Source organism: Hevea brasiliensis, chromosome 12, assembly GCF_030052815.1.
Source record: "Hevea brasiliensis isolate MT/VB/25A 57/8 chromosome 12, ASM3005281v1, whole genome shotgun sequence".
NCBI classification, from domain to species: domain Eukaryota; kingdom Viridiplantae; phylum Streptophyta; class Magnoliopsida; order Malpighiales; family Euphorbiaceae; genus Hevea; species Hevea brasiliensis.
Genome location: NC_079504.1, coordinates 4,589,892 through 4,617,577, shown reverse-complemented (window position 1 = coordinate 4,617,577; position 27,686 = coordinate 4,589,892). Strand labels below are relative to the sequence as shown.

The following is a 27,686-nucleotide window of genomic DNA, read 5'->3' as shown; positions in this document are numbered from 1 at the left end:
AATCCATCCAAAGGACATAATTAAGAAGCAATGACCTATGTCTTGTCTTATAGCATAGCCATGTGGTAATCTCTCCACTCCATTGAATAGAATTAGATTTGTCCTCTCTTTTTTTTTCTTTTAAATTTAATAAAGATTTTCGAATTAATTTACGCTAATTAAAAAAAAAACATGAGTTTTTTTGTTAAAAGGTAGTTATTGGGCCGGAATGGGCCTCAATCCACTGATACCATCGTGGTATGCTGGTATCATGACTTATAAAACATAAAACAACCTCCTATGTTAACGTAACTGTGCAGCTACGACTCTACCTGTTACAACGACGTCGTTTTTGTCCCATTTTCTACAGCTTATTTCTCAATCCAGAACCCTAACAAAACCACTCAACTTGGAACTTTCGCTTCCCACATCTCTTAAACGAGAAAACGCTTAAACACTCACCTCCAAACACCAATTCCACCATCACCATGGAAAGAGAAGTACTAATTGCTTCCTCCTCAATCGACGGTGGTATCGGTTGCTGGGACCTCCAAACAGGCGCCGAACTCCTACGGTATAAATTCTGCGCCTCTACTCCTCACGGCCTTACCTGCGTAGGCCGCAGCTTCCTCGCCTCTTCTCAGCTGCGCGATCCCCATGCATCATCTGGCTCTATTCACTATTGGTCCTGGACTAAGGTATGGTAGTCCAGTCCACATAAACTGTTTGATATAATTCCTCTTATCAAATAAAAATTTCGATTTCCTTAAATTGACAGCCTCAAGTAGAGGTCAAGAGCTTTCCGGAGGAGCCAATAAAGCCGCTTGTTGCTAACAGCGAAGGCGCCTATATTGTTGGTGGAGGTTTGTCTGGGCATATTTACCTTTGGGAGGTAGCACTCTCTCTCTTAACGTGGTTTATAAGTTTTGACCTGTTTAGCTTGTAATCATAATGCCTTTTTTTATTTATGGGACTTAGGTTGCAACTGGTAGATTGCTTAAGAAATGGCGTGCTCATTATAGGGAAGTTACGTGCTTGGTGTTTACAAAGGATGATTCGTTTCTGGTTTCTGGGGCAGAGGATGGATCTGTTAGAGTCTGGTCACTTCTCATGTATTTAATTTTCTTGCTTTTGCTTGTATATGCCCCTTTCTTACTGCTTAATTGTCATGATTATTGGGTATAATTGCACATCTTTCACGAATCAGGATATTTGATGATTATCAAACAGAGCAGTCAAGCCATCTCTATGAGCACAGCTTTCTAGGGACCACTTCACCGGTAACTGATATAGTAACAGGTTATGGAGGAGGCCGTGCAATTATAATTGCAGCTTCTGAGGATCGAACTTGTAAGGTTGGTGTCCTCTTTGTTTAATGATTTGTATATATCTAGTTCATCTAGTTTATGCTTTTGACTTCATTACTTGGTTCGGAATTCATTTATCTTACATGATGAGAAATGTAGTATCATGGTAGACAGGTCATTGGAATGGAGTCTGCAAAACATTAAATTTGGCAAGTAGTTCTTTTCTTTATACGTGTTAGAAATATATTATTATGTCCTACAACTTGAATCCTTAATTCCATTATTATGTCATACAACTTGAATCCTTAATTCCAGAGCTGGGGATTTTCTGTGATAATTAAGACTGGTCATTATGAGATATCCCAGGGTAGTTTTCCTTGTACTCAAGATCTATCTTTTAGAATGGGATTGCAGGGGATATTGATCCTACAATAGAGATGAGATAAAGGTGTACCAAAAGAAAAGGACTTGCACCAATGATTCATTTGAAACAAAATAGAGATAAAATTACATACTAACTTGGCCAACCATAAAAATGGGGTTTTAAAATTCTTCACCAATAATAAAAATGATATTTTTAAATTTATTTTTTTGGGTAAGTTGATATAGCTGTTCGTATGCCATGCTTTTTGAGTAATCAGAGGCAATAAAAGTACTTAAACAGTTGAATAAAATATCGCACTGCAAAAGGATGTTTTTCCCTCTACAGGGAGAATTACATATAGTATGAAATAACAAAAAATGATTACAGTGAGATTTAGGGTCCCTAAAATTCCCAATTAATTTTCTAATGGTTCAATCCATCATCTTGCCTATTTGCTTTAGTATCTAAATTCTTTCTTTCTTTTCTTTCTTCCTTTTTTTCTTAAAAAAAAGGGTTTTCCCCCCTCTTAGTCTCTGACATTCTTAATGTGATACATTCTTTTGAATTGACATCTTTTTGACTAACAACACATTTATAGAATTAATGCAGTGCTTATAATTTGCTTATAAATATTATTTGTCCTGTGAAATTTGTATTAAGTTATTCTGATGTATCTTGTCTCAGGTGTGGAGCTTATCTAAGGGGATATTATTGAGAAATGTTGTGTTTCCCTCAGTAATTGATGCAATTGCTTTAGAACCTGGTGAACATGTCTTCTATGCTGGCAGTAGAGATGGAAATATATACATTGCTGCACTAAATGCTGACAGTTCCTCTAGCAAAAGTCATTGGTTGCATATTGTTAGTTCATTATATAACAGGTTTGTGATTTGTTTTATGTTGCATATGTCATAAATATAGGGAACTGTATAGTGTGTAATTTTTGATGTTCCAAGTTGCAATTGTTCAATACCGTTCTTAACTACCCAAGTGATATGTTGTTTGATGAAATCTTTTTGGTGTATGCTTTGTGGCATTTAGTTTTGCTGCTAGGCACAAGTCAGGTTGATAATTAATTTATTTCTTTATGGAAGATTCAATTGCCCTATGCCTCATTCATGTTACTATTGTTGCTCATAGTTCTAAGCTAGCTTAGTGTTCTATTTATTGTTTTAAAATGAGGTTTCCGTTAATGTTGCTAAACTTGTCTAAAATGTTTTTATTTTATCTGTTTGTAGTTCTTGTGGTTTCTTTGAACTTTTTATTGCACTCTTTGATAAAAAATGCTTGTGTATGAGTTCAATTATGTTACATCATTTACCTAGATAAAGTATAAAGAATTTTCTTTTATGACTTTGGTGGTCAAATGCCCTTTGTTGGTCTTGACCATAGACAAAGAGTGGCTAAACAATGTATTGCTAGCAAAGTATGCATTGCCTGATGCAGCCAGGGAGAGAAAGCAAACATTCAAGAATCACTTGAGGGAAAAATAACGAGAGGAAGAAAATAATACAAAATATAGAAAAGCACAGCTTCCCCCAATATAATGAATTCTAGAATTGCTTTACCAGAAATTCACCTGCATTTTCATAATTCTAGCTCTTATGGATCTGGCAACAAGATGCTGAAGGTGGATAATATAAATGTGTCCAAGAAACATAGAAGAACCTTTCTTATTGATTGGCATTGTGATTTCACTATAATTGGCTGAACAGTGATTTTTATAGTTTCATTCTCAGTTATCTTCTTCAAGTCAATCTCATGCTTTAATATTTCCATAACTCGGGTTTGGAACTACAATTTTTGCAGTTGAGTCTTCTAGTTTTGGGGCTTTAAGGTGTATTACGTTTGTAATATTTTGTTTGCTAGTAATGAATTATACTTATATAACATGAAGTTCCTGCATGATTTGGATATATACTTACAAATGCTGTGTTTTTGAACAGTAAGCCTGTTACTTGCTTAGCATATAGTGCAAATGGAAATTTATTGCTATCCGGATCAGTGGATGGCGTGATCCGCATTTGGGATGCCACAAGCTATGATCCTGTTTGCACCTTTAAACATGCAACAGGTTTTGTTCAAAAGACCTGAGTTTCTGTTTTTGTATGTTTCATATGATTATTCTCTGGTGCCTGATTTAGTTGTGATTCTTGTACTGCAGTGGTACAGCCTTTGTAAAATATCATCTTTCCCATTTTTTGCCACTAAAACTTATCCCAATAACTAGAAAGGATTAGTAAAGCTAGATATATATATTCTCTAATCATTGTACACTATAAGCAACAGTCTTCACTCTTCACTTCAGAAACTAAATGGAAAAAAGGCCTGTTTAACTATTACCTTGTAACAGATTAACAAGTCGATATGGTAAATTTTAATCCCTGATTGTAAGCATATCCGATACATGTTTGAACTATTAGAAACTGTGGGGTAGAAAATTTCATAACACCATATTAGCTGTATGTCTATGTGTTTGCATGCTAAGGGTAAGCACAAATTGGTTTGTCAAATAGAAAAAATGGCTTATGGTTTAGTTTGGTTTCTAATTTTAAGGGACCAAACTGAACCATATATATATATATATATATATATATATACACCTTTTCATCTATATAAATGTTGTACAAAGAGAGGCACAAGAAAGAGGGGGAGGGGGAAGAAGTAGAAGAAAAGAAACGAGAGAGAGAGAGAGAGAGAGAGATATTCTTGTATTCAGTTGTTGATCGTCTCTAATATATCTCGAATGGATTTATTCAACAATTCAAACTACTTGTCTTCTAGAATTGATTACAAGTTTTATTACCTACTAATTTTCTCTGCTCCTCAAGCCACAACACTAAATGGTAAATTACTTACATATTTTTATATTTTAAATTTGAATGTATATATTCTTTTAAATATAAGCTTCATATGTTAATGGCTTAATGCATATTTATAGATTTTTTTCTAACTATTTTTTTAATATTATTGAATTATTATATTATAATTAATATTTTTTACTCTTTAATGTATTTAAGATAAAAATAAAATTCAAACCACATTAAAAAGCAAACCAAACTGTAATATTTTGGTTTAGTTTGATTTGGTTTTAAAAAGATATCGAACATTATTTTTCGGTTTTGTTGGGAAAAACTCTAAATTGCACCAAGCTGGACCATGCATGTATGCATATGTGTTACTGTTTAGTCAGTCTTTTTATCTGATTTATTATTCTTTCCAGGTCCTGTGAACAACATCCAAATTGTTAGGTGGCCACTTTATCTGAATCCTCCAGTATCATTAAATGTGCAAGCTTCCTCAAGAAGGCATGGATCATTATTGCCACCTCCACTGGATAAATATGTGAACTCAACAGACAAAAACACAGGAATTAATGCAGTTATTAGGCTCCAGTCTTCTTACAATGGTCCTCCAGATGCTTCATACCTCAGCTGTCAAGTGATTGATAATCAAATCAAAGAACTTAAGGTTTTTAACTGTCTCATGGATGTACTTAAGCTGCTTTTTTTTTAATTTAGATATCAGGATCCTTTTCTCCATTGATATTCTATCATAAGCAGTGACCTCTCTTTGCCTTATTTGCAGCAACAAGGTTCTGCTGCTGCAGCTGAAATGGAGGTGGAGAGACTAAAGCTGGATTGCACGCATTATACGCAAATGCTTCAGAAGTGGAAGAAAATGTATGACAATTTGCATGAATTGTGTGTAAATGAAATATTGGAGGGAGATAATGAGGTAAACACCAATTAAAACTTAACCTGAGGGCTGAGGCTATTCGATTCTCCTTTCGCGAGCAGCTTCTAAAATTTTGGATATATATATATATTTATTTATTTATCGTCAATATGATGAGAGAATTGAGCCATTCACTTTTTCATTCTTCTTAATCGTGGGAGTTGCTTTGGAAATTTTCATTTTTGTTTAGTTGGAAATGCAGAAAGTTCTGGTGAGTCATTATGTAACAAACTTCATTATTTAGGATCAGAATTCTGTTCCACTCAATCTAGGTCATCCATTTGTTTCACCAGTTTTATTGCTTTCGGGCATTTGCTAGTAATGACTTCATCTTAGGAAACATTGGTGTACTGCCCTTGGAAGTCCAAACCTACTTTAGAAATGGACATTTGTTAGGAATCCTTATCTGAAGTGTTTTTTTTATCGTTTAATTGCATTTGGAATCCTGCCTTAGAAAAATTCATTACAAATGGTGACACAAGTGAACGCAATGTAATGCCTCATCCTGCAAAAATTGGTTGGCATACAATAAAAGCACCAAATTCTCTCTGGTGAGAAGAATATTTGGTGGAGTTTCATTTTCAATATAAACATTGACAGGGCCAGGCCAACTGCATAGAACAGAGGAAGAATAAAACACAGAAATCATCAAATCATAATGGCACTTCTGAGAAGTTACGTGCAATTTGTGAAGATTGCGTAAATAGCAACATCTATGGGCCTAGAACCTACTGATTACAGTTTACAAGATATGCACGCAGAGCCCAAGAAGTGCTTAGGCCAATATTTACAGTTGAAGGAAAAAGCCGAATTCTGAGATCAGCTCTCATTTGATGACGCGAACACAACACAAACTACTATCCACTAGCGAAAACAGATGATTTTACCTACAATGATAAAAGCCTGCACGACCGAACCTCTCTTCTAGTTTCTATACCCTTTTCCTTTTAAGAGTGGTGTGCCCTTAGCCCCTCATATTGAGAACGAGGCTCACCAAAAGCTGAATCACAAGATGACTTGCTTCACTCTCTGATATGAGCAATTTGGCAACAGGAAAACGACCCAAAGTTGGAGTGATGAAAATCATGTAGAGAGAAGAAAAATGTGGGGCCATTTTCATTTTATTTTTTAATAAAATAAAATATTATGAACGTTCCTTTTCTTCTCTGAGCTAGCCTGCCTGCTCTTCCCGATGAGAGAGGGGAGGGTGACGAAAGTGGGACAATCAAGAATGATTAAAATATGTTGATTTATTATTATATTATAAAAAAATATAATATAATGGGAAGTGGGGAAGAGAAGATAAGGTGGATGCAACTGTGACGATTATGCAATGTAAAAACACCAACCCAACATCAAGATCTCTCCCACATGGATTCTCTTTATCCAATCGAACCTCTTCTTGCAGAGAACATGTCTCTTTATTCATTCATGTCCTGTTGATCAAAAGAAAATTCTCTCTCTCTCTATATATATAAAGAGCACACTTTTTTCGTTATTTTAATGGGAAGAGAGAGCATAGAGAAAAATATACAGTAACAGGGTACTTCTCGTCCTCGATCTGGACAGACAGTGCTTTGAAATCAGGGGGAGAGAGTTTTCTGTGTTTTGTATTGGTGTTGCAGAAAAGAAAACAGGAAATTACACCCCAAAAAACACACACTCTCTATATCCTCATCTGCAAAGCAGAGAGCATCATCGTCCTCTTACTGATGACTCAAACCCTATTTGCATTTTCCCACTTTCACTTTTAAGAATCTGTTCTTGCCAAACAAAATATACACTCATATATATATATATAATTATCTCAAGCTTTAGTTTATAACTAAACCGATCATATTTATTCAAAAGTGTACGTAATATATCTTTCTCCGGAAATTGAAGATGATATCTCTGCAAGGTCGCATGTGCATGCAAAGAAGGCAGATAAAATAAAAATTAAATCATCTAAGTGATCTAATTTTATTTAATGTTTGATTATATGAAACTTATCGCGTACAGAAAATGATGTTAATGTTCATCGAATACTGTCATTGTGAAATCTCCAACTTAAGAGATATATTTAATCAACTATATATTGTAATACTGTTGGCAATTACATGATTCTTTCATGCATTATTTTACGCGTGCATGGATTCAATCAATCATAACAATATGCTCTTTCTATATAAAATTATGAGTTTTATTTTTAAAAAATATGAAAAAAAATATTAAAAAATATTAAAAATCAATGCTTTCGATTCGATGACTTATCTTTACTTAAATTTAATATGATTTAAAATTTAAAAGAAAGAGATTAAAATTAATTCACTCTAATTTTTTATGATTTAAATTGAATTAATGAAACAATAATTTAGAGTGTAAAATTGGCGGATTTAAACCGAATCTGAAACGTGGCCAAAACTACGTCAATGCTCCAGAATGGCAAATTGCTGGAAGCCAAAAAGAATTAAACGCCGTTATCTTCTTCCAAAATAAAGCTTGTCGTTTTCAATATCACTAAGCATTAACCCTCTCCGACTAGACCCTATATGTCTCCTTATCAACGTCTACATCATATCAGCATCTGCTAAGATGTGGGCTCCATGCAAATAGGCCCACAATCTTATTTCTATTTTATTTATTTTATATGGAATAATTTTATTCACTGAATAAATAAAGATGAAAAAAATTAAATATAATACTAATTATTTAAAATCAAAATTTTATAATTTTAAAAATAATTTTATTATTATTGAATTAAATTTTATTATAATTTCATAAATAAATTAGTATTAATAAGTATATATTTTTTTCTTCTATTAGTTCATTACCATTTAAGATTTAAATTTAATATCTCATAAGTCTGAAAATAATACAGCCTAGAACTATGGACGATGCCAAGGAGGCAAGGCCCCTCAAAAATCAATAAAAAATTCTACTAAATTATTAAATAAAAACTTTATACTATATTTTTGTATCATAAAATTTATTAAAATGTTTAAATATATAAAAATATTTATGCATTATAATATTAATATTAACATAATTATTAATATTTACATATAATCATTAAAATATTCAAAATTCAGTAATAGCTGAATTTTATTAAATAAAACCTAAAATTAGATAAATGAAATATATAAATAACTTGTAAATTTTAATGTTTTAGTATTTTTTATTTTTCTATTTTAATTATTATACATAATTAAAATTAATTTAAAAAAATAAAATGTATGAATGATTATTATATTTTTAATAAAAAATAAAATTTGTTCCCGATTAAATGATTCTACATCCACGTTGCTATCAAAATCATTGGTAGTTTGGTACAAAAGAGAACAGAGATGATTTGAGGTAAGGAAAAGATAAGCTTCAATAATTGTCTCTTTCCATAATTGGTTTACACAATTTAGAGTGAAAGTGATATAATTAAATTTTTTTTTATGGTAGTAATAAAATTAATTAATTTATTTTATATATTAATTATAAAAAAATTTTAATTATATGATATAATTAAGCACTAACTATATAGCTGTTAATTAGAATAGTTTTACTTTCTAAAAATAATAGTAATTATTCACGTTATTATAAATTTATACATTACTTTTACATTAATTATCAAAAATTAAAAGAATTTATTATATAAAATTTTTAAATTTAAAAAATTTTATGTTTAAGAAATTATTATTATGATATTTAAAATTCAAGTATAACTCTTGAAGTTTATATGGTAATGGAACGAAAGGTAAAACTTGAAAGGGAAGCAGAAAAGCAATTAATGGCAGAGGATGTCGTAAATTGAGGAAGTGGCAAAGTAAGACTCATCAGCCTCAGCCTGGTGAAGTTTGTTAGCCAATTCCACCACATCACCTGTAACCTCATCCATCTCGATAAGCGTTCCGTTCCAATGAGAGGAGGAGGTTAATTTAGCCTGTAGATGCAGCACCTCATACATAATGAATTTCGTTGAATGTACACTAGTTTTTCTCCATGCCACTAGATCCAACGGCACCGGATTTCTCGCCGTCGACTAGGAAAGAATCTCATTTAAGGGGTCTGGTGAGATTTCTGACACCTGTCATGTGAGTGGGGTGAAATTTTTGACAGTGTAAATAAATTATACATTCATATCCATAATCATTCATGCACTCCATCAAAGTTACTTATGCAGGTAGCCCTGGAAACAGCTTGTAGATCTGAACCCTTCAAATGGTAGGACCACCTACTTCACCTTGAGCTTCAATAAACAGTACGTACGTTGAAAGGAAAAAAAAAAAAAATACAAGCCAATTACTTTTATTTATCATTTTTCATATGGTTGCCATCATTTAATACCAGTATCTAATTTACAATATATAGTCTGATTCATCTTGAAGAAGGACCTACAATGGGGATTGTACAGATCAAAATGAGGCAGCAGCACGCATTAAATATTATATATGATGCTTTTTTCAGGTAGCAATCTGCTTTATGATAATACAAAATTTGAACAAATTATCCCTAAGCTTTGGGGCAGAGAGATTGTTTCATAATCGTATTCATAGAGATGGTGAAAGAGAAAGAAACAAAAGCTCACCAACTTTGTGATAACAAAAGTGCAAAGCGCACTCATACTCTCCAATATATTATAATATTTTTCTTTGCCACTTGCTTCTATGTATATATACACTCTTTCACACTATTGTCTGTTCCCGATATCACTTTCTTTTCTTTATTTTTAATTATATTATTTTTTCTTTTCACTTCCACTAGTACTTCTTGTCTCCAGTACTCTCCATACCCTTACCTTTCACTGCAAAATTCTGATAAAACTCCTAGTTTACTCGCTCTTCTCCTTCATCTTTTCTTCCCCATCCCTGTCTAATTCCAGTCATTTCACTTCTCTCTCTCATCCTTTAAATACTTCTTCTCTCTCTCTTTAAGGAAAGAAAGTGAATAAGCCATGGAAATTGACCAGTTAAAGTCTGCAACAGAAGATCAGATGGAGATGATGATGATGATGGACAAACTCCCCGAGTTCTACGGTGCCTATAATGATATTGCTGATTTAGCCCCGCCAACTGAGTTTCCTGGTGCAAGTACAAGCACCAACAGTGTTGCTTCTAATGCGATCCCTCATTTTATCGATAACCCGCATATTGGTAGCTCGCCTTCTTTTATGGCCATGCCATCTAATACAACATTTACTAGTAATAACACCCCAATTCAACAGGAATCTCCCCCAGCTGCTTTCCTATCAAATCCACCCACATCGAGATGGAGAGGCATTGGAGAATTCCCAGGTCCAAATGCTTATTCTACACCATCCCAGAAGAAGAGTTCATTGGCTGCAATGAGGGAGATGATCTTTCGAATTGCAGCCATGCAACCAATCCACATAGACCCAGAATCTGTGAAGCCACCAAAGCGTAGAAACGTGAAGATTTCGAAAGATCCTCAAAGTGTGGCTGCACGCCATAGAAGGGAAAGGATAAGCGAGAGAATAAGGATACTTCAAAGACTAGTACCTGGAGGTACCAAAATGGACACTGCATCCATGCTAGATGAGGCAATTCACTACGTGAAATTCTTGAAGACCCAAGTGCAGTCACTGGAGAGAGCCCAGGCTAATAGGTCATCATCATCTGGGATCGGATTCCCCGTGGCAATATCCAGAGGAAGTTACCTTCCCGTGGGAAAGGCCAACCTGCAGGAGCCTCCACATCAAAATATTCAACATTATGAAGATGCATAATTAATTAACTCATATTAATGGTCCCATAATGTCAATGTTAGCTCTGTGGGACTGTAAAAAGCTTAATTATTTATGCATTTGCCATTGTTATTATCTGTATTTCAAATTAATCTTTAATTAATCAGGCCACCCATGAAATCCTTGTTTTTATTTGCTGCCAATAATTGCAATCTTCAGAACAGAGAAGCCCAACTGTTCAAAGTTTGTAGGTGAATATTTTAATCAATTATTACGTCTTCTATTATTGGGGAGAAATCTTGCAGTGACGTACGTAGATGAGCAAAAAATGGTTGGAAGAAAGCCACCAGCCTGCTTGATGATTTCATGGCAATCAAAATCGCGTATTTGAAACTACAGAAATTGAAAAATCTGGTGATATTAAAGTATTAAAGTGGTGTGTATTATAGAAACAAAATGCTATTACATTTTAAAGAGGAAAAGAAAAGAAAAGGGTTGAGCCTGAAAAACCCAAAAAAAAATAATTAAAAAATAATTATGATCATAAATGTTAGTGGATTGACAGAGTGTGCAAATTATCTTTGAAAAATCTAGAAAAAAAAAAAAAAAAACCACCCAATTGGTTCCTCTTGGTTGGCAATTACATGAGAATGCCATCGTTTCCAGGTCAATTTGATACACTTTTATCCTGAAAATCAGAGAAAAAATCATCACCTACTCCATGGCTACCCTACGCCTATGGAATGCACAACTTAAACCAACAAGACAAACGGAACAACACTATCTATTTCAGCATGTCACAGATCACTAAATATCTTCAACTTGTGTATATATATATATAAACTCTCGGCTTTTTTTTTATTAGAGAGGTTATGATACCAAATTAAAACGTTCAAATTCATAGACAAAGCATATGAAAAAAAATTGATAATTATTAATTTAAATTTTATTACCAATTAATAAATTTATTAAATCAAATATAATTCTAAAGAATTTAATGTTTTATTGTTCTTAAAGAGGAGGAATCCAGATGGAAAGTGTGAATTTAATCCATGCCTGTATATGATTGTATGCTTGAAAGATAACTCGGCAGCAGATTTTTCTTTTCTTTTTCACGATATTTTATGCCTGAATTTCTTTTTTCAATAAGAATTGCGAAGCGCTATAGAGGTAAGCATTTCTAAAGTGAATTTTATTTGTCGGTCCATCAAAAAAAAAAAAAAAAAAATATATATATATATATATATATATATATATAAAAGAGGGAATCGTTATTTATATTATTTTATTTAATTTATTTATATTTTATTATTAAAAATTATTATTAATTAATTAATTTATTATTATTCATTTATAACTTAATATTTATTTTATTACAAAATTTAAGTAATTAATTACATAATTACCCAAAAGAGAGAGTTTGGGGTAAAATGCATGCATGTGAAATGCACTTGAAGGTCTGACAAAGCCGTGGCCTTTTTCTATGCAATTGTGGCAAAAAGATGACGTCCTCGTCCGCCAGCATGTTAACACGTGCAACTCAATCTTAATGGTCAACGCTTCTGTACCTATACTCTTACGTGGCACTCCACGTCAACATACTCTATTACTTCTCCAATTACTTTTTTTTATTTTAAAAAAAATTATTAAATGCATCTAATAAATAAATATTATCTTTTAAAAGATTTTATAATAATTTATATTTATATAAAAAAAATATATTTTTTAATATTCTTAATAAATATAATAATTAGTCTTAAATTTTCACGCTCTATCCTTAATGCGTTTGACACAATAGTATTTATTCTTTGGGTAAATTTCACAGTCCTTTCACTTATATAAAAACGAATTATTATAAAATAAAGAGGTAGATCTTGCAAGTGATAAATCACATTCACTAAATATATTGAATAATTTTTTAAAATATAATACATTTCATATTAAAAAAAAAAACATATATGAAAGACTCTTATAAAAATGTGAAACATATATAAATATAAAAAATAATGTACCATGTGCTTTTTTCTGCAAAATCACTCTCTTTTTCTTTAGTGTTATTTGTTGTTTAAGTTTTTCATGATGATTAATAATGAAAGATGAGTTTTAAAGAATTATAGAAATAATTATTGAATTTAATAATAAGAGTAAATTTAAAAAAAAAATTAATTAATATTTTTTAATTTTTTTAACAATAAGAGTAAATTTAAAAAAAAAATTAATTAATACTTTTTAATCTTGATAAATAATTTTAAGTAAAATAATTTAAAAAAACAATAAAAGAAGATGGAGAGAATATCATCACAAAGTCAATTCAAAATTACTAATGTTTTTCAAAACTTGCGTTGTATGTTCTTTATACTCATAATTTAATTTTCTTTAACAATTATATAAAACTATATTGGCAAAGATAGGAAAATGCTCGTCAAAATTTCAATTAAACCACTTTAAAATTAACCAACATTCATAAGTTGAACAACTTTCAATTGTGAGTTGTCATATAACGTTGAAATTTCATGTTTTTCCATGCATTTTTTGCAAATTTTTTTAAATATTTTATTATGATTTATTATAAATTAATTATATTTTTTATTTTTTATTTATTAATTTTTTATTTTAATTAATTATTCTTATAAAATTTTATATTTAATTAAAGTTAAATATAAGTAGGATTAAAAATTTTAAATTTATAAAAATATTAAAATTAATTTAAATAATAAAAATATAATTATAATTAATTTAAAAAATAAAGGCACCTTTTTATAAAGCCAAATTTCTCTCTTTTCCAATAGTATGGATAGAGCCTTAATTGGAGGTTTAAGTTGGAATTTTGAATAAATTAAGTGGCACTGAAGCCATTCGTTATGTGTTGGAGCTCTCATTAATATTATCTGACACTAACTTTGTGGGCTGGGCTTAGGATTTAGGACCACTGCAGAGTAGATTTTATTATATACATATATTGGTCCATATTGGACTATTGCCCTAAATTTGCCCCTGAGAAGTGAAAACGTCTACCAGTTGTTTATTTAATCCATCATTAAGTTCTTTATGAAGTCCAAACCATCATAATCACTCGGGCTAAATTGTAAGTGTGGACTGTAGATCCAGTATGAAACTTTTCGAATTATTACATATGAAATTTTATCATAATATTTCATTTTAATAAAATAAAAAAAAGGATATTATGGTTGCCAGAAGCAAGGCATGTCCTTGCCTCTCATTACGGGATTGGAAGAGAGAAGTGCTTATGTCTTAAGGGTCATGCTTCACCAGAACCCATTTGTTCCTCCATATTTCATTCCAAATCTCATTAGATTCAATCTATGAGATATAAAACAAATGTCAAAAAAAAAAAAAATTAATATTTATTTCTTTTTTCATTTTTTTTAAAAGAAAAAATATAGGAAAGAGAGAGAGAGAGAAAAATATATGATGGTCCGTGAAGCTTTCAGAGCACCCATGCGAAGCTTCCCACTAAGGTCCCAGCATCCAAGTAATGAGGGATTTCTGCTATTGAAATGGAGTTGCCCCCTTGTCCTACAAATAAACGGCATAAACCTTTTACGACTGCACTCCAAATGTACTGTATTTCCTCAGACATACATTTAATATATACAAATATGATATGGGGAAAATATCAATCTAAATAATCATCAATCCTCTACCCATAAACAGACGAATTTGGGAACATACCATGTCTTTCTTCCACATTCTATTTTAAATTACGCAATTGTTCTGTAATCTGTGTTAAGAGATATTATTATGGGTTGTTAATGGTGAAGAGAAAGGAATATGAAGCTACCTAAGTTGATGGGGTGCAATATAATATGAGAAAACAAGATCTGGAGCAACCAAAAATGAGTGAATGATTAAAAACAAGACAATGAAATATGCTTTGTTGGTTGGTTGGTAGGATTGGGTTTAGGGTGGAGGCCTCCAAAACAAGGACAAACAATCTAATCTTTTAGGGCCAATATTCTTCTTCCTCATATATTGTCCCATTTGATTAGATTTTGGTTGGAGGGGCTCTAGAAGAAGCAAGATATATGCATAAACTAATTAATCTTTTTAGCCTAATACTCATTTCCCTCTTCTTGTCCCATTTGAATGGTGGGGGGTACACTTTTTTCATTCAAATCATTGAAACTTCTTACCAATTCTTCGTCTAGATAGAGAGAATGCCTCAACCAGAATAAAGAATTCATCATGTACAATATGACGTTTTTTGTATCAACAATATATCATAGCTTGTCAATTGCAAGATGTTTCTTTGATTTTATATCATAAGGCATGCAGGATAAACATGAAAATTGATTTGTTTGGGCCAGAAAAAGGATTAAAGAGGTTTTCGAATGGATTGGCATATCTTTAGCCCACCGGCTTAACCACATTCCTTTAGAGCTCAGACGAGCTGCACAAGGACAGAGCCAATCCGGGTTGCGTTAATCCCCGGTGGAAAATAATAAACAAGCCCATCATGTTTTGAATACAATATATTTCTTAAGCAAATATTGAAACCCATTAATTAGAATAATTAAGCATCTTAATTAAACTATGCTACAATTGAATCACCCGCTAATAGGACAAACCACTAATTCTTGAATTATTCACAGTTCAATCTTTTAGTTTAGAAATTAGAACTTAGAGATCATCATATTAAAGGCGGAAGATCAGAGGCAGATCTCTTCTTCACAATGGTTAATCATTTTTTAATGTACGTATATGCTAATAACTTGTCATCTTTTTCACTAATCTCACCGTTATTTATTGTTTTTTTTTTTTTTTTTTTTTTTATCTTGGTATTTTCAAGTGAACATATTTCCCATTAATTTAAGTAAAATAATATAAAATTACAATTATTAGAGGCCAAATCATGTACTGATCAGGATTTGTAGAATTCAAGAATGAAATGATTTCCTTAAAGAAAAACGATTAATTCAACAGTCAAAATAATTGAGCTAATGTAAACAAATACAAAATACAACTTGCAAATGTCCTGCCAAAGAACCATAATTTGGACTATTTTCATTTGGAAAATCTAAGCCAATTAGTGGAGATGAGACGAAAGTATTTAATTATAAAGATAATAAAAGTAAATCTTGAAGGATCAAAGAGAAAAGATACACAAGGTGCAAATACATTATTTAAACATGTGAACAGATTTTTAATTTGTTAAACAATATTCAACAAGAATTATCTATGCTGGAAATATCGCAGAAGGGAGATCTTGAATACATTATTAATTAAAATAATGATGCAAAATTAGGGAAAGGAATCCCACAACTTTATGACTTTAAATTGAATCACATTAATAAATAATATTTATAACTAGTATTACAACTTTCATTTAATGGTGATGGGGATAAGGATGATGATGTTGAATTAAAGATGCCTAGGCATTGGTTATTAGTATATTCTGAAAACGACTTCCATTTTCCACTGAATGGCTAAAAAACTCATTGTAATAAATGAACAAAACTCCAATATTGGAATTCCTTGGAACTCATTATTAATTGTTTAATCACTCCTTGATTAATTAGATCAACTGCTAATTAATTATTAAAGAAGCCATAATCAGTTTGTATATCAAGGCATGATTTGGCAAATTAACAAAGTGGAATTCTGCTCAAGTATCATATATTTTAATTATTTTGCAGATAATTAACACCCCACCACCTTGATGCTTGAATTGTCAACGCCAACCTCTGATTTAGAACAATGACCAAAGGCCACCACAAGGGAACTGGTCTTCTTCTTTCCCCTTTCTGACCAATTTTTTTCCAGGCACTAGGGCACGACACCAACATTAGCCGATCTTTATATATATACACGAAACATGAAAAGAAAAGCACACTTTGATATATTTGCAAGAGACATTGATACATAGCAATAGCAACCTAATAACCCATCATTTCTTTCATTGCTTGCAAGCTATGGCAGGTCGTAGCTATGATGGTGAAGACTTCTGTCCCAATAAGTTGTTGCTTGATCCAGAGGAAGCAACTTTTTTCGAACTGATTCGTCTCCTATTTTCATCTGACGTAAAGAGCAGAAGATTTGTTGAGTGCCCAGAAGAGCAAAGGAGAAGAGATTTTAGTCATCGATGGCTTATATTCATCTCCGTTGTTGTTCAAAAATTCCTTCTCTTTTATAGAACTCCCTTGGCTCAGATAGGGAATGCAATAGAGACGTGGTTGAATCTTGTGTCGAGCAACGGTGGGCTTTTCATGCTGATGCTGAAATTTTTGAAAGGTAATAGTATTTTTAATTATAGGAAATTAATGAGCACCAAGTGACCAATGGCCATGCAAACGCATGCAGTAGAAGTAGCTTGAAAAGGGTTAATCAAATGCTAATTGTGATTCATTTCGAATGCAGGAAATGTGATGAAGCCGGATAGATCATCGGCAACGTTCACATCGGTGGTGGGAAATCTTGACTGGAGATTAGAAATGGAGAGGAGTTTAAGAGCTGGTCACAGAAAATATAAATCAGCTCTGGCTTTGATGGCTTCTAAATTATCTTACGAGAATGAAGCATTCATCAATTCCGTAGTTACAGGTCACTTGAATGTGAGTATGCATACACTGTATTCCACATATACACATAAAATTATAATATATATATATATATATATATATATATATATATATATATAATTTTAGATAAATAAATAGTTTTTTCATTGCATGTGTATCCCTGGAATGATGACTTTTTTTTTTTTAACTCCCATTTTGGTGCAGATGGATTTCTTGGGTTTTTACAACTTCTGGAACGGTAAGAGCTAATTAAGAACCTAATTACTTTCTCATCTTCAGAAGATAAATTATATTATATTCTTTATGCTTAATTAATTAAGTAATCAAATATTGTTTAAGACATGGTTAACTATATTAGGTTTGTTCATAATTCATAGTATTCAATTTTTAAAATGAGTAAATTTAAATGCTGTTATTCGTATCTAAATGATAGTTTTTTTTTTTTAAAAAAAAAACAATATATTTAACAATCCATTTACATGTACATGAGAATACTGTTTTAAAGTGAAAAACAAAAATAAAAAATCTAGATAATGTATAAGCTATTATTTTAAAAGTTGGGTCGTGAATTAAGTAGAAGATGATTAAATTGGGATAATGACTATGAGATTTAAAAATGGTTGCTTGTATAAGAGAGAATGATAAACAATTGTAAAGCTTTTTTAATTGCTTAAATTATCACAATAAACGACATATTTTGAACGGAGTGAAGTAGGGAAAATGGCAATCTTAATTAAAATTGCTCTGCTAATTCCAAGCAATTGGATCTCGATTTTATTATATTTAAAATTTACTTATATATATAAAGAATTATTACTTGAAAAGAAAATATTTTGATTTTGCAGTAAAAAATTAAGGCATTAAAGAGAATTTGCAGTAAAATAATAGATTTTTACGGAGTGTATAAAGCATAAATTAATAAATATATTATTTTATCAAAAAAAAATATAATGAGGTAGTTTTAATTAAGTGGTATTGAAAAATAATTTTTATATTTAAAATCAAAGAATTTAATTCTTTTTTAATTTAAAAATAATTATTTAAAAAAATGAAAATTAAGTTTGAGAAGTTAATTAATTTTTCTTTATAAATAATTTATTTAAAAAAATTCAACGAGTGAAAGCATTTTAAAAGGAATTTGTCACTTTCAACATTTCTTTTTTATTTATCCAAATTAGGAAAAACATTAGTAGTTTGAATGTCTATATTCCCAATGCTTCACAGGGTACCAGAGGCTACACTCAACCCAAGCCTTCATGCTTCAAGATACGAACACTGACCCAAACCTCATAGTGGTGGCATTTAGAGGCACCAGCCCATTTGATGCATATGCATGGTGCACGGATGTTGATATCTCATGGTATGAGCTTCAAGGCTTTGGTAAGATCCACCGTGGCTTTATGAATGCCCTAGGCCTACAGAAGGATGGCTGGCCAAATGAAATTGCACCAGACAGTGACCATTTGTATGCATACTACGAGATCAGAAGAGTGCTGAGGGATATATTGAGCAAGAATGAAAAGGCAAAGTTCATAGTAACAGGTCACAGCTTGGGTGGGGCATTGGCAATATTGTTTGTGGGTGTTTTAGCTATACACAAAGAGGCCTGGTTACTGGACAGAATGGAAGGTGTCTACACTTTTGGGCAGCCAAGAGTTGGAGACAGGCAATTTGGGGGTTTCATGGAAGATAAGTTGAAAGAGAATGATGTGAGATATTTGAGGTATGTTTATTGCAATGACATGGTGCCTAGATTGCCCTATGATGATTCAACTCTCTTGTATAAGCACTTTGGGCCTTGCCTCTACTACAATAGCTTGTATCAAGGAAAGGTTAGTTCTCTCGATATCCTAAATATAACTATATAAATTAAAAATTGGAACATGTTTTGATCTTTCACGAGACAATTCCTCATATTGAGTGAAAGATCATAGCAACACTTCTTTTATACAGTTAACAATAGCATGTTTAGACATAATCTATAGTTAATTAAGCTATTAATAAGTGACTAACGCGTGGGCTCCTATGATTGGGAATTGTACAGGTTTTGTGGGAAGAGCCGAACAAGAACTACTTCAATTTGTTTTGGGCCATACCCAAAAACTTGAATGCTGTTTGGGAGCTGATTCGGAGTTTTATCATCCCTTGCGTGAAAGGTCGGAACTACAGAGAAGGCTGGTTTATGAGAGTGTTTAGGATAATAGGTTTGGCAATTCCAGGATTATCAGCTCATACTCCTCAAGATTATGACAATTCTACCCGATTAGGATCCTTGCCCCAACTATAGCTTCACCAAAATTAGATGCTGAATTATATTGTTTGCATGTTGCACAAAATCTCTCAGTTTCAACTGACCTGAAATTGCTTTGGAAAGGGATTTAGTTTGTAGGGAATTAAGTTTTCGTGATTTGGTCTGTTATCCCACCCTCCGTTTTAGGACCTCTGTTGTCTCATAGTGACAAACAGCAGTTGCTTCAACTTGTATCATGTGGCCGCCTCTTCTGTGCTTGTTCCACGACAATGGCTTTGACAAACAAACAAATCCTTAAGCAGCAAAACATTCGAATTTTTATCGTAATTATTATGTTTAACAGCTGAGATGCATGCTAAAAGTTCATGAGATCCAAAGGAGACTTCTATCAGAAACTAAAACCCCAATTTTCGCGGCAACAAGTAGATGTCTTGACCATATAATAATGCCTGTTTTCCAGGAAAAGCCATAATTTGCTCTCAAACAGATGCTAAACTAAAAGCTTATTTGGGATTCAACGACACATCATCTCCATATCTACTACTAGACAGCTACTTATTTCAAGCATAGGTAACTCTACCATGGAAGATGCACAAACAAATAACGGAATAGCAATTCCAAGACCTGGCAGTTTTATTGACCAATAGAATGCACGGTGTACTTATACCCATACTAGAATTTATTTTAAAATTGGAAGTAAGCCAGGTAAATGGCATTTCAAACTGCAAGGCAAAATGCCATGAATGAGAAAAAGTACTTGTCGATATACACACATACATACACAAGTAGAAGATTTACAGTCAAATTTCAGGATATGTTGGTGTCAGGAACACCGCAACCAAGAATCTTGCCGCTTAACTGAAATCTTAATGGAGACACTTGAGCTTCGTGCCCCTGCAAAACTGCATTGACACCAGAATAGTGTCTATGTAATAGTTTTCTGCTTCTATACACTGCCTTCTGCTGCAGGTGTTATTCCACTTCAACTCGATCAGGAATCTAATAAACCTTCACCCAGTTACATGACATCTGACCAGAATCAAAAGTTATTTTAGATCCGTTCTATGGGCAAATCCACACCTTAAATACATTTCATATCATTTTATGCAAAAGCCAATTTTTGTGACTGATAATACTATTTGCCTTGAAATGATACAAAACCAATATGCACCATGTATCCATGGATGTACAATTGCCTAACAGAGAATGCTCATGAAAAATAGTAGCTCCATATTTACATTTAGGTGAATGATAGTGGAAACACAGTTCAGGTATACATAATTCAAAGCTGATTTCCAACATTTGGACCAAAATTAGCTATCTCAATAGTTCAGGCAACTGGAATGTCAGGACATATCATGTCAAGCACTTCGTAGTAAACAAAGTTCTGTAATGCTAGAAAAAAAAAAAGCTAAACAAGGACGGAATTCCAAGAAGTTACCAGGCATGTTAAGCTGATTAAAACACAGCAATATACGGAGATGAGATACTAGAAAGCATGGCATGTGAAGCAACCACTCAAGGACCCCATTTGACGGGTTCTGCGGAATGATATAACCTTGTGAGAAGTCCTGGAAACTTGGTTTGCCTGGTTGGATAATACGAAGGTTCTCATTTCTTGGGCTTTCTTCTGGGCTGATCTCAGCTTATTCATAATTTTATCCATAGATGATGATCTCTTTTTTTCAAGCTTCATCTGAAAAGCATTTTTAAGTCCGTCAATCTCACAAAATGCTCTGGCGTACACTTTTACAAAATATAGAGCCAAAATGATTGCCTGGCGCTAGTACCATATCCATCTAAAATCAAGATAGCCAGTTGTAGGCATGCTTTTTGTTATAAAACACCAGAGTTGGCAATCTTTAAACTTTGCATTTTCCCTTTTTATTTTATTTGGTGCCAAAAAATTGAGGTTTTATTTTTTTGGGACTATCTCACAAAAGCTGATCCAATTAAATCAGCATTCATCAAACAACTCAAGACCTCCTCAAAACTATAATTCAATAAGTTGAAACATTAAAAAAAAAAAACTGTATTTTCCACACACACAGAGACTAAGAATTTGGCATCAAGATGCCATGTTCATTGCTTAATTTGTTTATCCAATCCTTGGGTATTGTTAAAGATGATTAATCTTGCATTTTTAAGTCATCTAAAGTGAAAGATTTACAAATCTACCAATTCTCTCAAGTTCTGCATCATGTGCTATGGGCCCATTCAATTTCAGCAACCGACAATGACATACACTCGGCTAAGGCTATCACCTTCTCAAATTTCAGCACTAGCGTTAAAACATAGTGATTTTTTTTTTTAATTTTTTATTATAAAGCACGGTGAAGTTAATAAATAAGAAGAAAGGAAATAGTTGTGATTATGGTCAGGAAGCAACTTAATTTTCTACCACACCAAGGTTGATTATAAGATGAAAATGTCCTGTGAGTTACTTAAAACTGCGTGAAGAAACATGCAGGAAGAAAAGAACCTCAAGTTTCCTTATTGCTGCCTCAGCTTTTGCCTTCTGCAGATTCTCCCATGCACTGATTTTGGCTTCCTCTCTTTTGGCCCTGGCAGAAAACAATAATTGATGTTGATATGTAATCTTTTGATAAAGTTTTGTCCTTCTAACACAAAAAATCCCTTTAACGTGTCGTTAGCTCATCAGTTATGTGATACCTTGGACTAAGATAATAATTCTGTTGCACTACCAGGAGGTAGTTATAACTGCCAAACAAGGGATAAGGGGGAATAGAAAATTGATAATAGTAGTAGCAGAAGCAGCAAGCAAGCAAAGGGAAAGAGAAAAGTTATTGGCTTCTTACATACTCTGCTGGGATAAACATCACACATCTGAGCAAACTGATGTTAAATCAGATTTTAATTGCCCAACAAATATTGCAACTGTTCATAATGACCTTTTTTCTTATTTGCCAAGTATGATATGCCACTTGTGGTGGACGATTTATACTGCAGATTCCATGAGCAAAAGTCTTAAGGAAGCCCATATTTAACAAGTGAACAGTTTCAACAATTTAATTTTCTCGACTCCTTTCATTATATGGAGCAATAATGAGCCATGGTTGTGTACTTTCCCAGCCAACAAAACTAATTTGTAATCACCCAATATTAGTCTTCCTAGAGAAAACTTGAGTTCCAATAAGAGGAAACATGTATATTTTGTGGTTTTTGATTTCAGGAATTAGAAGTTTAAATGAAGATAACAATCTACTTCTCATCATTTTTAGTAGTGATTCAATGGCACTACTAACTTCAATGATTATCTGTCTTATAATCTCATAATAAGATGACCCAACAAAATAAACTGTGAAAAATGCAAAAGAAGACTTACTTTGAAATGCTCTTTGCAGCCTCTGCAACGTCCCAACCTGAACATCGAGCATCAGCAGTTTTCTTTCTCCAGTCATCAACAATTTCTGATCTCTTCCCCTGGTTGCGAACCCTATGTTTCTTAGTCCACCTCGTGAAAGTAACCTTTTCATCCACCTCCACATCCCTGACTTCTGATTTGGAGGAATGGATATTCTCCAGTTCCATAATAGTTAGCGCAGATGGAGTGGAAACAGAGAATGATGCCCTCCCGCTTGGAGATGAATGGTTGCTACCCTCAGGACTCATTTGGGTTGCCATGTCCCTTCTTGAAACGGAAGAAGGCATATCAGCCGCTGCATTCTTCACATCATCAAGCTTCTCATCTATATATTTGATCCAAAAGAGACAGGCCAAGATCAGAAAGGATTAAAAGTTGACACTAACAGAAACAAATCAACTTCCAATAACAACAATAAAAGTACAACCATGTAAGTGGAACAAAAGGGCGTGATGTCAGAGGTTCATTTGCACTGAACTTGTGGTTCTTTAACAATATTTTATATGCATTTTTTATATGAGAAGCACAGATTAGGCTTTTTTGGATGATCATGAGGGTATATCCATCCAGTTGTCAATAAAGTTTTATGTGATAGTGATACCATCAAATACAATTCAAAGAAAACTTAATGATCATTCATAAAATATGCACATTTTTATCCATCTCATTCTATCTGTGGAAGAGACTTGAAGCAAATTCTTTGTACTAATATGATATGATTTAAACAGAAACCTGTCCAATATATATGCAGAGACCAATTCAGTGTTCCAAGCAACAGAGAAAGAAAGAAACTAATCAAATTCAAGAAAACTAGGTTGAAGGGAATGAGCAAGGCTAGAGGAGTTGAACTTCTACCTTGGGAGGGCAACGAGGACTGGGCCAACGCCTCAGAGCACCCGTGCACACTAACGGAACGGGCCATGCAAGGCTCTGTCCGCGCAGAAAAGGCCAAACCATGGCCATTAGACGGAATAGACAGTCCATCCGCTGCAATAACACCAGCTGAAAAAGGAGAACCTGCGATGAAATTTCCCGCATTCCCTCCTTCAAATACTGGCATGGCAGGCGAATACAACGAATAATACGCAATCCCAGGAGGCCCAAGCGGTCCACTCTTCGACTTTGGCCTCCGCTGAGGATGTTGAAGAGACGTTTTCAGTGCACCATCTCCAGAAACAGGACTAAATATCCACCTCTCAGCATCCTCCCATTTCGATGGCAACGTCCTCCCATTATTGAAAGGCAATAACGCAGCATTTACTTGGCGCCTATTACCATTGTTATGCAATGGCACTCGCTCCGAGCTCCAACCCTTCTGCAATCCAACACTAGCGTGGCGATAATTAGGTGTGCCAGGACTAGGAAACATACCGGACTTGCGCGACGAAGTCGAGCTCGTTTTCATGGCACCCAATCGCGGCGATGAGGCGGCAATAACATTGTTCAGATCCAGCGAAGCAGGTCTCCTCCTGTCTGGCTTCTTCGAAATGGCTTCAGATCTGGATTTCCTTTCCTGACACTCTATATAAAAAAATGAACTAAAGTCAGGGCTTCCGATGCAGAGATTTTATTAGCTAACAGTCCAAACTTAAATTTTGGCAAGGAAAGTACTGTTCTGTTACCTTTAAGAGCAAGAGAGAATGAGCTTCTCGCTGAATCTAAGAGATGGCTATCGTCCTCTACTTCTATAGTAGCTTTTTTGTCTTCTTTTTGAGCTGCTTATAATAGAAGACAGTACGGCAGTGAGAGGGTAAGAGAATTTGAACTTTAGGATCTCTGTATACGTTTGAGTTTTCATTTTTTTCCTTTTTTTTTTAAAAAAAAAAACCTTTATTCTTAAAGCTAAAAATCTCACATTACCTGTACATTTCTCTTTTTCAACTTTTCTGAAGAGACGAGAGTGAGAGTGAGAGTGAGAGTGAGAGTGAACGTGAACGTGAGCGTGAGCGTGCTTGGTGTTGCCGTATACAGAGATGAGTTTGTTTGGATCTGCATCTCGATCTGGACCACTCGAAGGATCGTGAAGGTCACTACCACCGACGCCCCCACCAAAAGATGAAGATTCATGTCCTGCCAAATGCTGCATCAAAATTGTTGGATTTTAGAGCAGAGAAGCAGTAAAAAATTTTCTCAAATAGAAATATAATTCAATCATCCTCAAAATGGAACCATTTCAATTCATATAATGAACAATTAATCAACCATACCAACAACAATGTCAGATCCTTCAGAACATATGTATATATATATATATATATATATATATATACATATTAAACAAAAAAAACAGAAATGTCAGTTCGTTAATCTTTGATCTACACAAGAAGAAAAGGCATGGAAATTGCTCGAATCAAGCTCAAAACAGTTCAATTTCATATTTCTAAATTTCTCAAACTTTGTTGCGAGATTACCAGAGAAATTTCAGAAGCGAGAGAGTCACGGTCATGAGCATCGGAAGCAAAAGAGCACCGATCAACGCTGGCAGAAGCAGAAGAAAACAGACTAAAGTTGGACTCGAGAGTTAAAATCACAGAGTCAGGGCTAGCATCGCGAGCTCTAAAACCCGATCTCGACGAGCTCTGATCCTGAAGCCCAAGCTCCGGCATTTTCAATTTTTCACTTTCTAGTCTAAGAAGAAGCCAAAGAAAGCAGAGAGTGAGTGAGATTTCATCATTTTCGCTTCTGTTTGTTGTTTGGAGAATCTGCTTCCATTGCAAGGCGCGTTATATGGCGCGGGGTGATGTAAAAGACCAGAGAAAAAGACAAATAAATACCGGCCAATTTTTTCATTTTTTTAAGGCGCCTTTTTAGTTATGAATTATGATGATGGGAGAGTGATACGTTTTTGTTTTTGTTAATCAAGTGGTACTGGAGGTGGGGTTTGCACCTTTAATGTTATGGGCCCTTTTATGATGATCTTGACTTTCAATTTGACTGTAAGTAAAATGACAGTAGGGCCCTCGTATCGTATGCTAGATCTTGCAAGTGCTGCGCCAAACCAGGGGGTGTTAATGACTTTCAGTTAATTTTTTTAATTTGACAAGGCACACGATGCACAGTAAATTCCTACGATGTAAGACGGTACCAGTGAGTTGGCAGTGGCAGTGGCGGGTATTTTATTTTAAGTGGATAAAATATAATAGAGTAATTGTGATACGAATTGAAACGCTAGCCAGGGGATACATGTATTGGATATACGTCAAATACTGTAATATAATAATAATTATCTATATTATTTAAGAATAAATTTCACCTTACACTTGAATGGCAGAAACTGTAAGGTAGAGCCCGTTTGTGAATTATGAGCCGATTTTTTCACAAGCAGTGAGAACCCAATTGGAAATGGATAAGGTCTGTTGATGATTAGGTTGGTATAAGAATAGGAATATAATTATTTCCATTCTTTTTAAGAAGTTTCCTTATAAGAAAAAAACATTGAAGAGTGTTTACCCTTGCTATTTTCAATTTCTTCCACTTTCGGTGCCTTTTCCTTATTTACAAAGTTAAATGGGAAAGAGATTCAATTGAAATGACTAAAATCCCGTTTGAGGTTAAAATTGAAAAATTATATTGAAAAAGTCTTTATGACTTTCTTAACTTTGTTAATACTGCAATTACACACGCAACCCCAAATCCATTAAAAAAAGGTTAAGGAAATAAGCATTTTACCAAACCTGCAATGATGATTTGCAGGAGTAGAATATATTTAGGCGTGGGGAAAGTGTCCTTATGGTTTGCAATTTTTTTTGTTTCCTGAGGAAACAGCACCATCAGTCGAGGAATTGCCAGTGGTGACCATATCTTTCTGTTCCCATCAAAAGTGCCGCGCTGCGTGGTCAAACCTCTGGTTTAGTTGACAATTTTGCCAGCCTATCTTCATGCATGGACTTTCTCGTGAAGTGAAAATTATTTTGTTCAGGATCCTGCCTGTGATCATCTGGCCCAAACTGCTTTTTTTTTTTTTTTTTTTTTTTTTAAGAAATACCTACATAACCATCATGCGACATGTGTGTACAAATATATATATATATATATATATGCAAAAATATTTTCAAATTATCACACAAACTTACCAAAATTACTAATTAAAATTATTTAAATAATTTAATTTTACATTATTAGTTCGTTCATCAATATAAGTGGTGACCACTTTATATAAGAATTTATATATTTTTATGATAATTAAATACTCGTGTAATTTTTATTATTAATAAGTAATTTTAATTTATGAGCAAAGAAGCCAATTGAAAGGACTGGTTTCTCACTATTTTAGTTTAGTTCTGGACGAATTCTAAAACAAAATTTGATTTTAATTTCAATAGGGCAATTTGATGATTGACATAATTTTTTCATATATTTTAAATTTTATTTTTTAAATTAAATCATCAAACTAAAAGCACAGATTCTGATTCATGTTTAATAAGATATCATCAATTCTGAATCAGATCA

General features: G+C 33.3%; 4 protein-coding genes across 4 annotated transcripts; 3 read left to right on the top strand and 1 right to left on the bottom strand.

The window, feature by feature from the left end:
- The first annotated feature begins 284 nt into the window (after nt 1-284).
- Nucleotides 285-5,677, top strand: LOC110643623 (protein ROOT INITIATION DEFECTIVE 3). Its single transcript, XM_021796079.2, has 8 exons — nt 285-677; nt 758-871; nt 958-1,091; nt 1,187-1,334; nt 2,335-2,531; nt 3,597-3,724; nt 4,874-5,121; nt 5,239-5,677. The coding sequence occupies exons 1-8, from the start codon at nt 468-470 to the stop codon at nt 5,401-5,403; spliced, it is 1,344 nt and encodes a 447-aa protein (XP_021651771.1). The 5' UTR covers nt 285-467; the 3' UTR covers nt 5,404-5,677.
- Nucleotides 5,678-10,061: 4,384 nt separating this feature from the next.
- LOC110643640 (transcription factor HEC1-like) lies at nt 10,062-11,254 on the top strand. Its single transcript, XM_021796098.2, has one exon. It carries the CDS (start codon nt 10,313-10,315, stop codon nt 11,102-11,104), a length of 792 nt encoding a protein of 263 aa, XP_021651790.2. The 5' UTR covers nt 10,062-10,312; the 3' UTR covers nt 11,105-11,254.
- A 5,639-nt stretch (nt 11,255-16,893) lies between these two features.
- On the top strand, nt 16,894-20,159 carry LOC110643629 (triacylglycerol lipase OBL1). The gene is made up of 5 exons (XM_021796086.2): nt 16,894-17,314; nt 17,441-17,634; nt 17,806-17,839; nt 18,826-19,433; nt 19,646-20,159. The coding sequence occupies exons 1-5, from the start codon at nt 16,996-16,998 to the stop codon at nt 19,886-19,888; spliced, it is 1,398 nt and encodes a 465-aa protein (XP_021651778.1). The 5' UTR covers nt 16,894-16,995; the 3' UTR covers nt 19,889-20,159.
- A 294-nt stretch (nt 20,160-20,453) lies between these two features.
- Nucleotides 20,454-26,057, bottom strand: LOC110643627 (uncharacterized). The gene is made up of 8 exons (XM_021796085.2): nt 25,649-26,057; nt 25,098-25,317; nt 24,860-24,952; nt 24,093-24,758; nt 23,199-23,562; nt 22,335-22,416; nt 21,294-21,548; nt 20,454-20,881 (listed from the first exon to the last, which is right to left on the bottom strand). The coding sequence occupies exons 1-7, from the start codon at nt 25,841-25,843 to the stop codon at nt 21,342-21,344; spliced, it is 1,827 nt and encodes a 608-aa protein (XP_021651777.2). The 5' UTR covers nt 25,844-26,057; the 3' UTR covers nt 20,454-20,881; nt 21,294-21,341.
- Between the last annotated feature and the right edge of the window lie 1,629 nt (nt 26,058-27,686).

What these genes read in the sequence shown, in the direction of transcription:
- LOC110643627 (XM_021796085.2), bottom strand. Translation starts at nt 25,843, where the DNA reads ATGCCGGAGCTTGGGCTTCAGGATCAGAGCTCGTCGAGATCGGGTTTT. An exon ending in ATTCTCTCTTGCTCTTAAAG is followed by an intron (nt 24,759 to 24,859) that starts GTAACAGAACAG and finishes TTTTTTATATAG; the next exon opens with AGTGTCAGGAAAGGAAATCC. An exon ending in GTCCTCGTTGCCCTCCCAAG is followed by an intron (nt 23,563 to 24,092) that starts GTAGAAGTTCAA and finishes TCAAATATATAG; the next exon opens with ATGAGAAGCTTGATGATGTG.
- LOC110643623 (XM_021796079.2), top strand. Translation starts at nt 468, where the DNA reads ATGGAAAGAGAAGTACTAATTGCTTCCTCCTCAATCGACGGTGGTATC. An exon ending in GTTAGTTCATTATATAACAG is followed by an intron (nt 2,532 to 3,596) that starts GTTTGTGATTTG and finishes GTTTTTGAACAG; the next exon opens with TAAGCCTGTTACTTGCTTAG. An exon ending in ATCAAATCAAAGAACTTAAG is followed by an intron (nt 5,122 to 5,238) that starts GTTTTTAACTGT and finishes CCTTATTTGCAG; the next exon opens with CAACAAGGTTCTGCTGCTGC.
- LOC110643640 (XM_021796098.2), top strand. Translation starts at nt 10,313, where the DNA reads ATGGAAATTGACCAGTTAAAGTCTGCAACAGAAGATCAGATGGAGATG.
- LOC110643629 (XM_021796086.2), top strand. Translation starts at nt 16,996, where the DNA reads ATGGCAGGTCGTAGCTATGATGGTGAAGACTTCTGTCCCAATAAGTTG. An exon ending in GATGCTGAAATTTTTGAAAG is followed by an intron (nt 17,315 to 17,440) that starts GTAATAGTATTT and finishes TTTCGAATGCAG; the next exon opens with GAAATGTGATGAAGCCGGAT. An exon ending in ATAGCTTGTATCAAGGAAAG is followed by an intron (nt 19,434 to 19,645) that starts GTTAGTTCTCTC and finishes GGAATTGTACAG; the next exon opens with GTTTTGTGGGAAGAGCCGAA.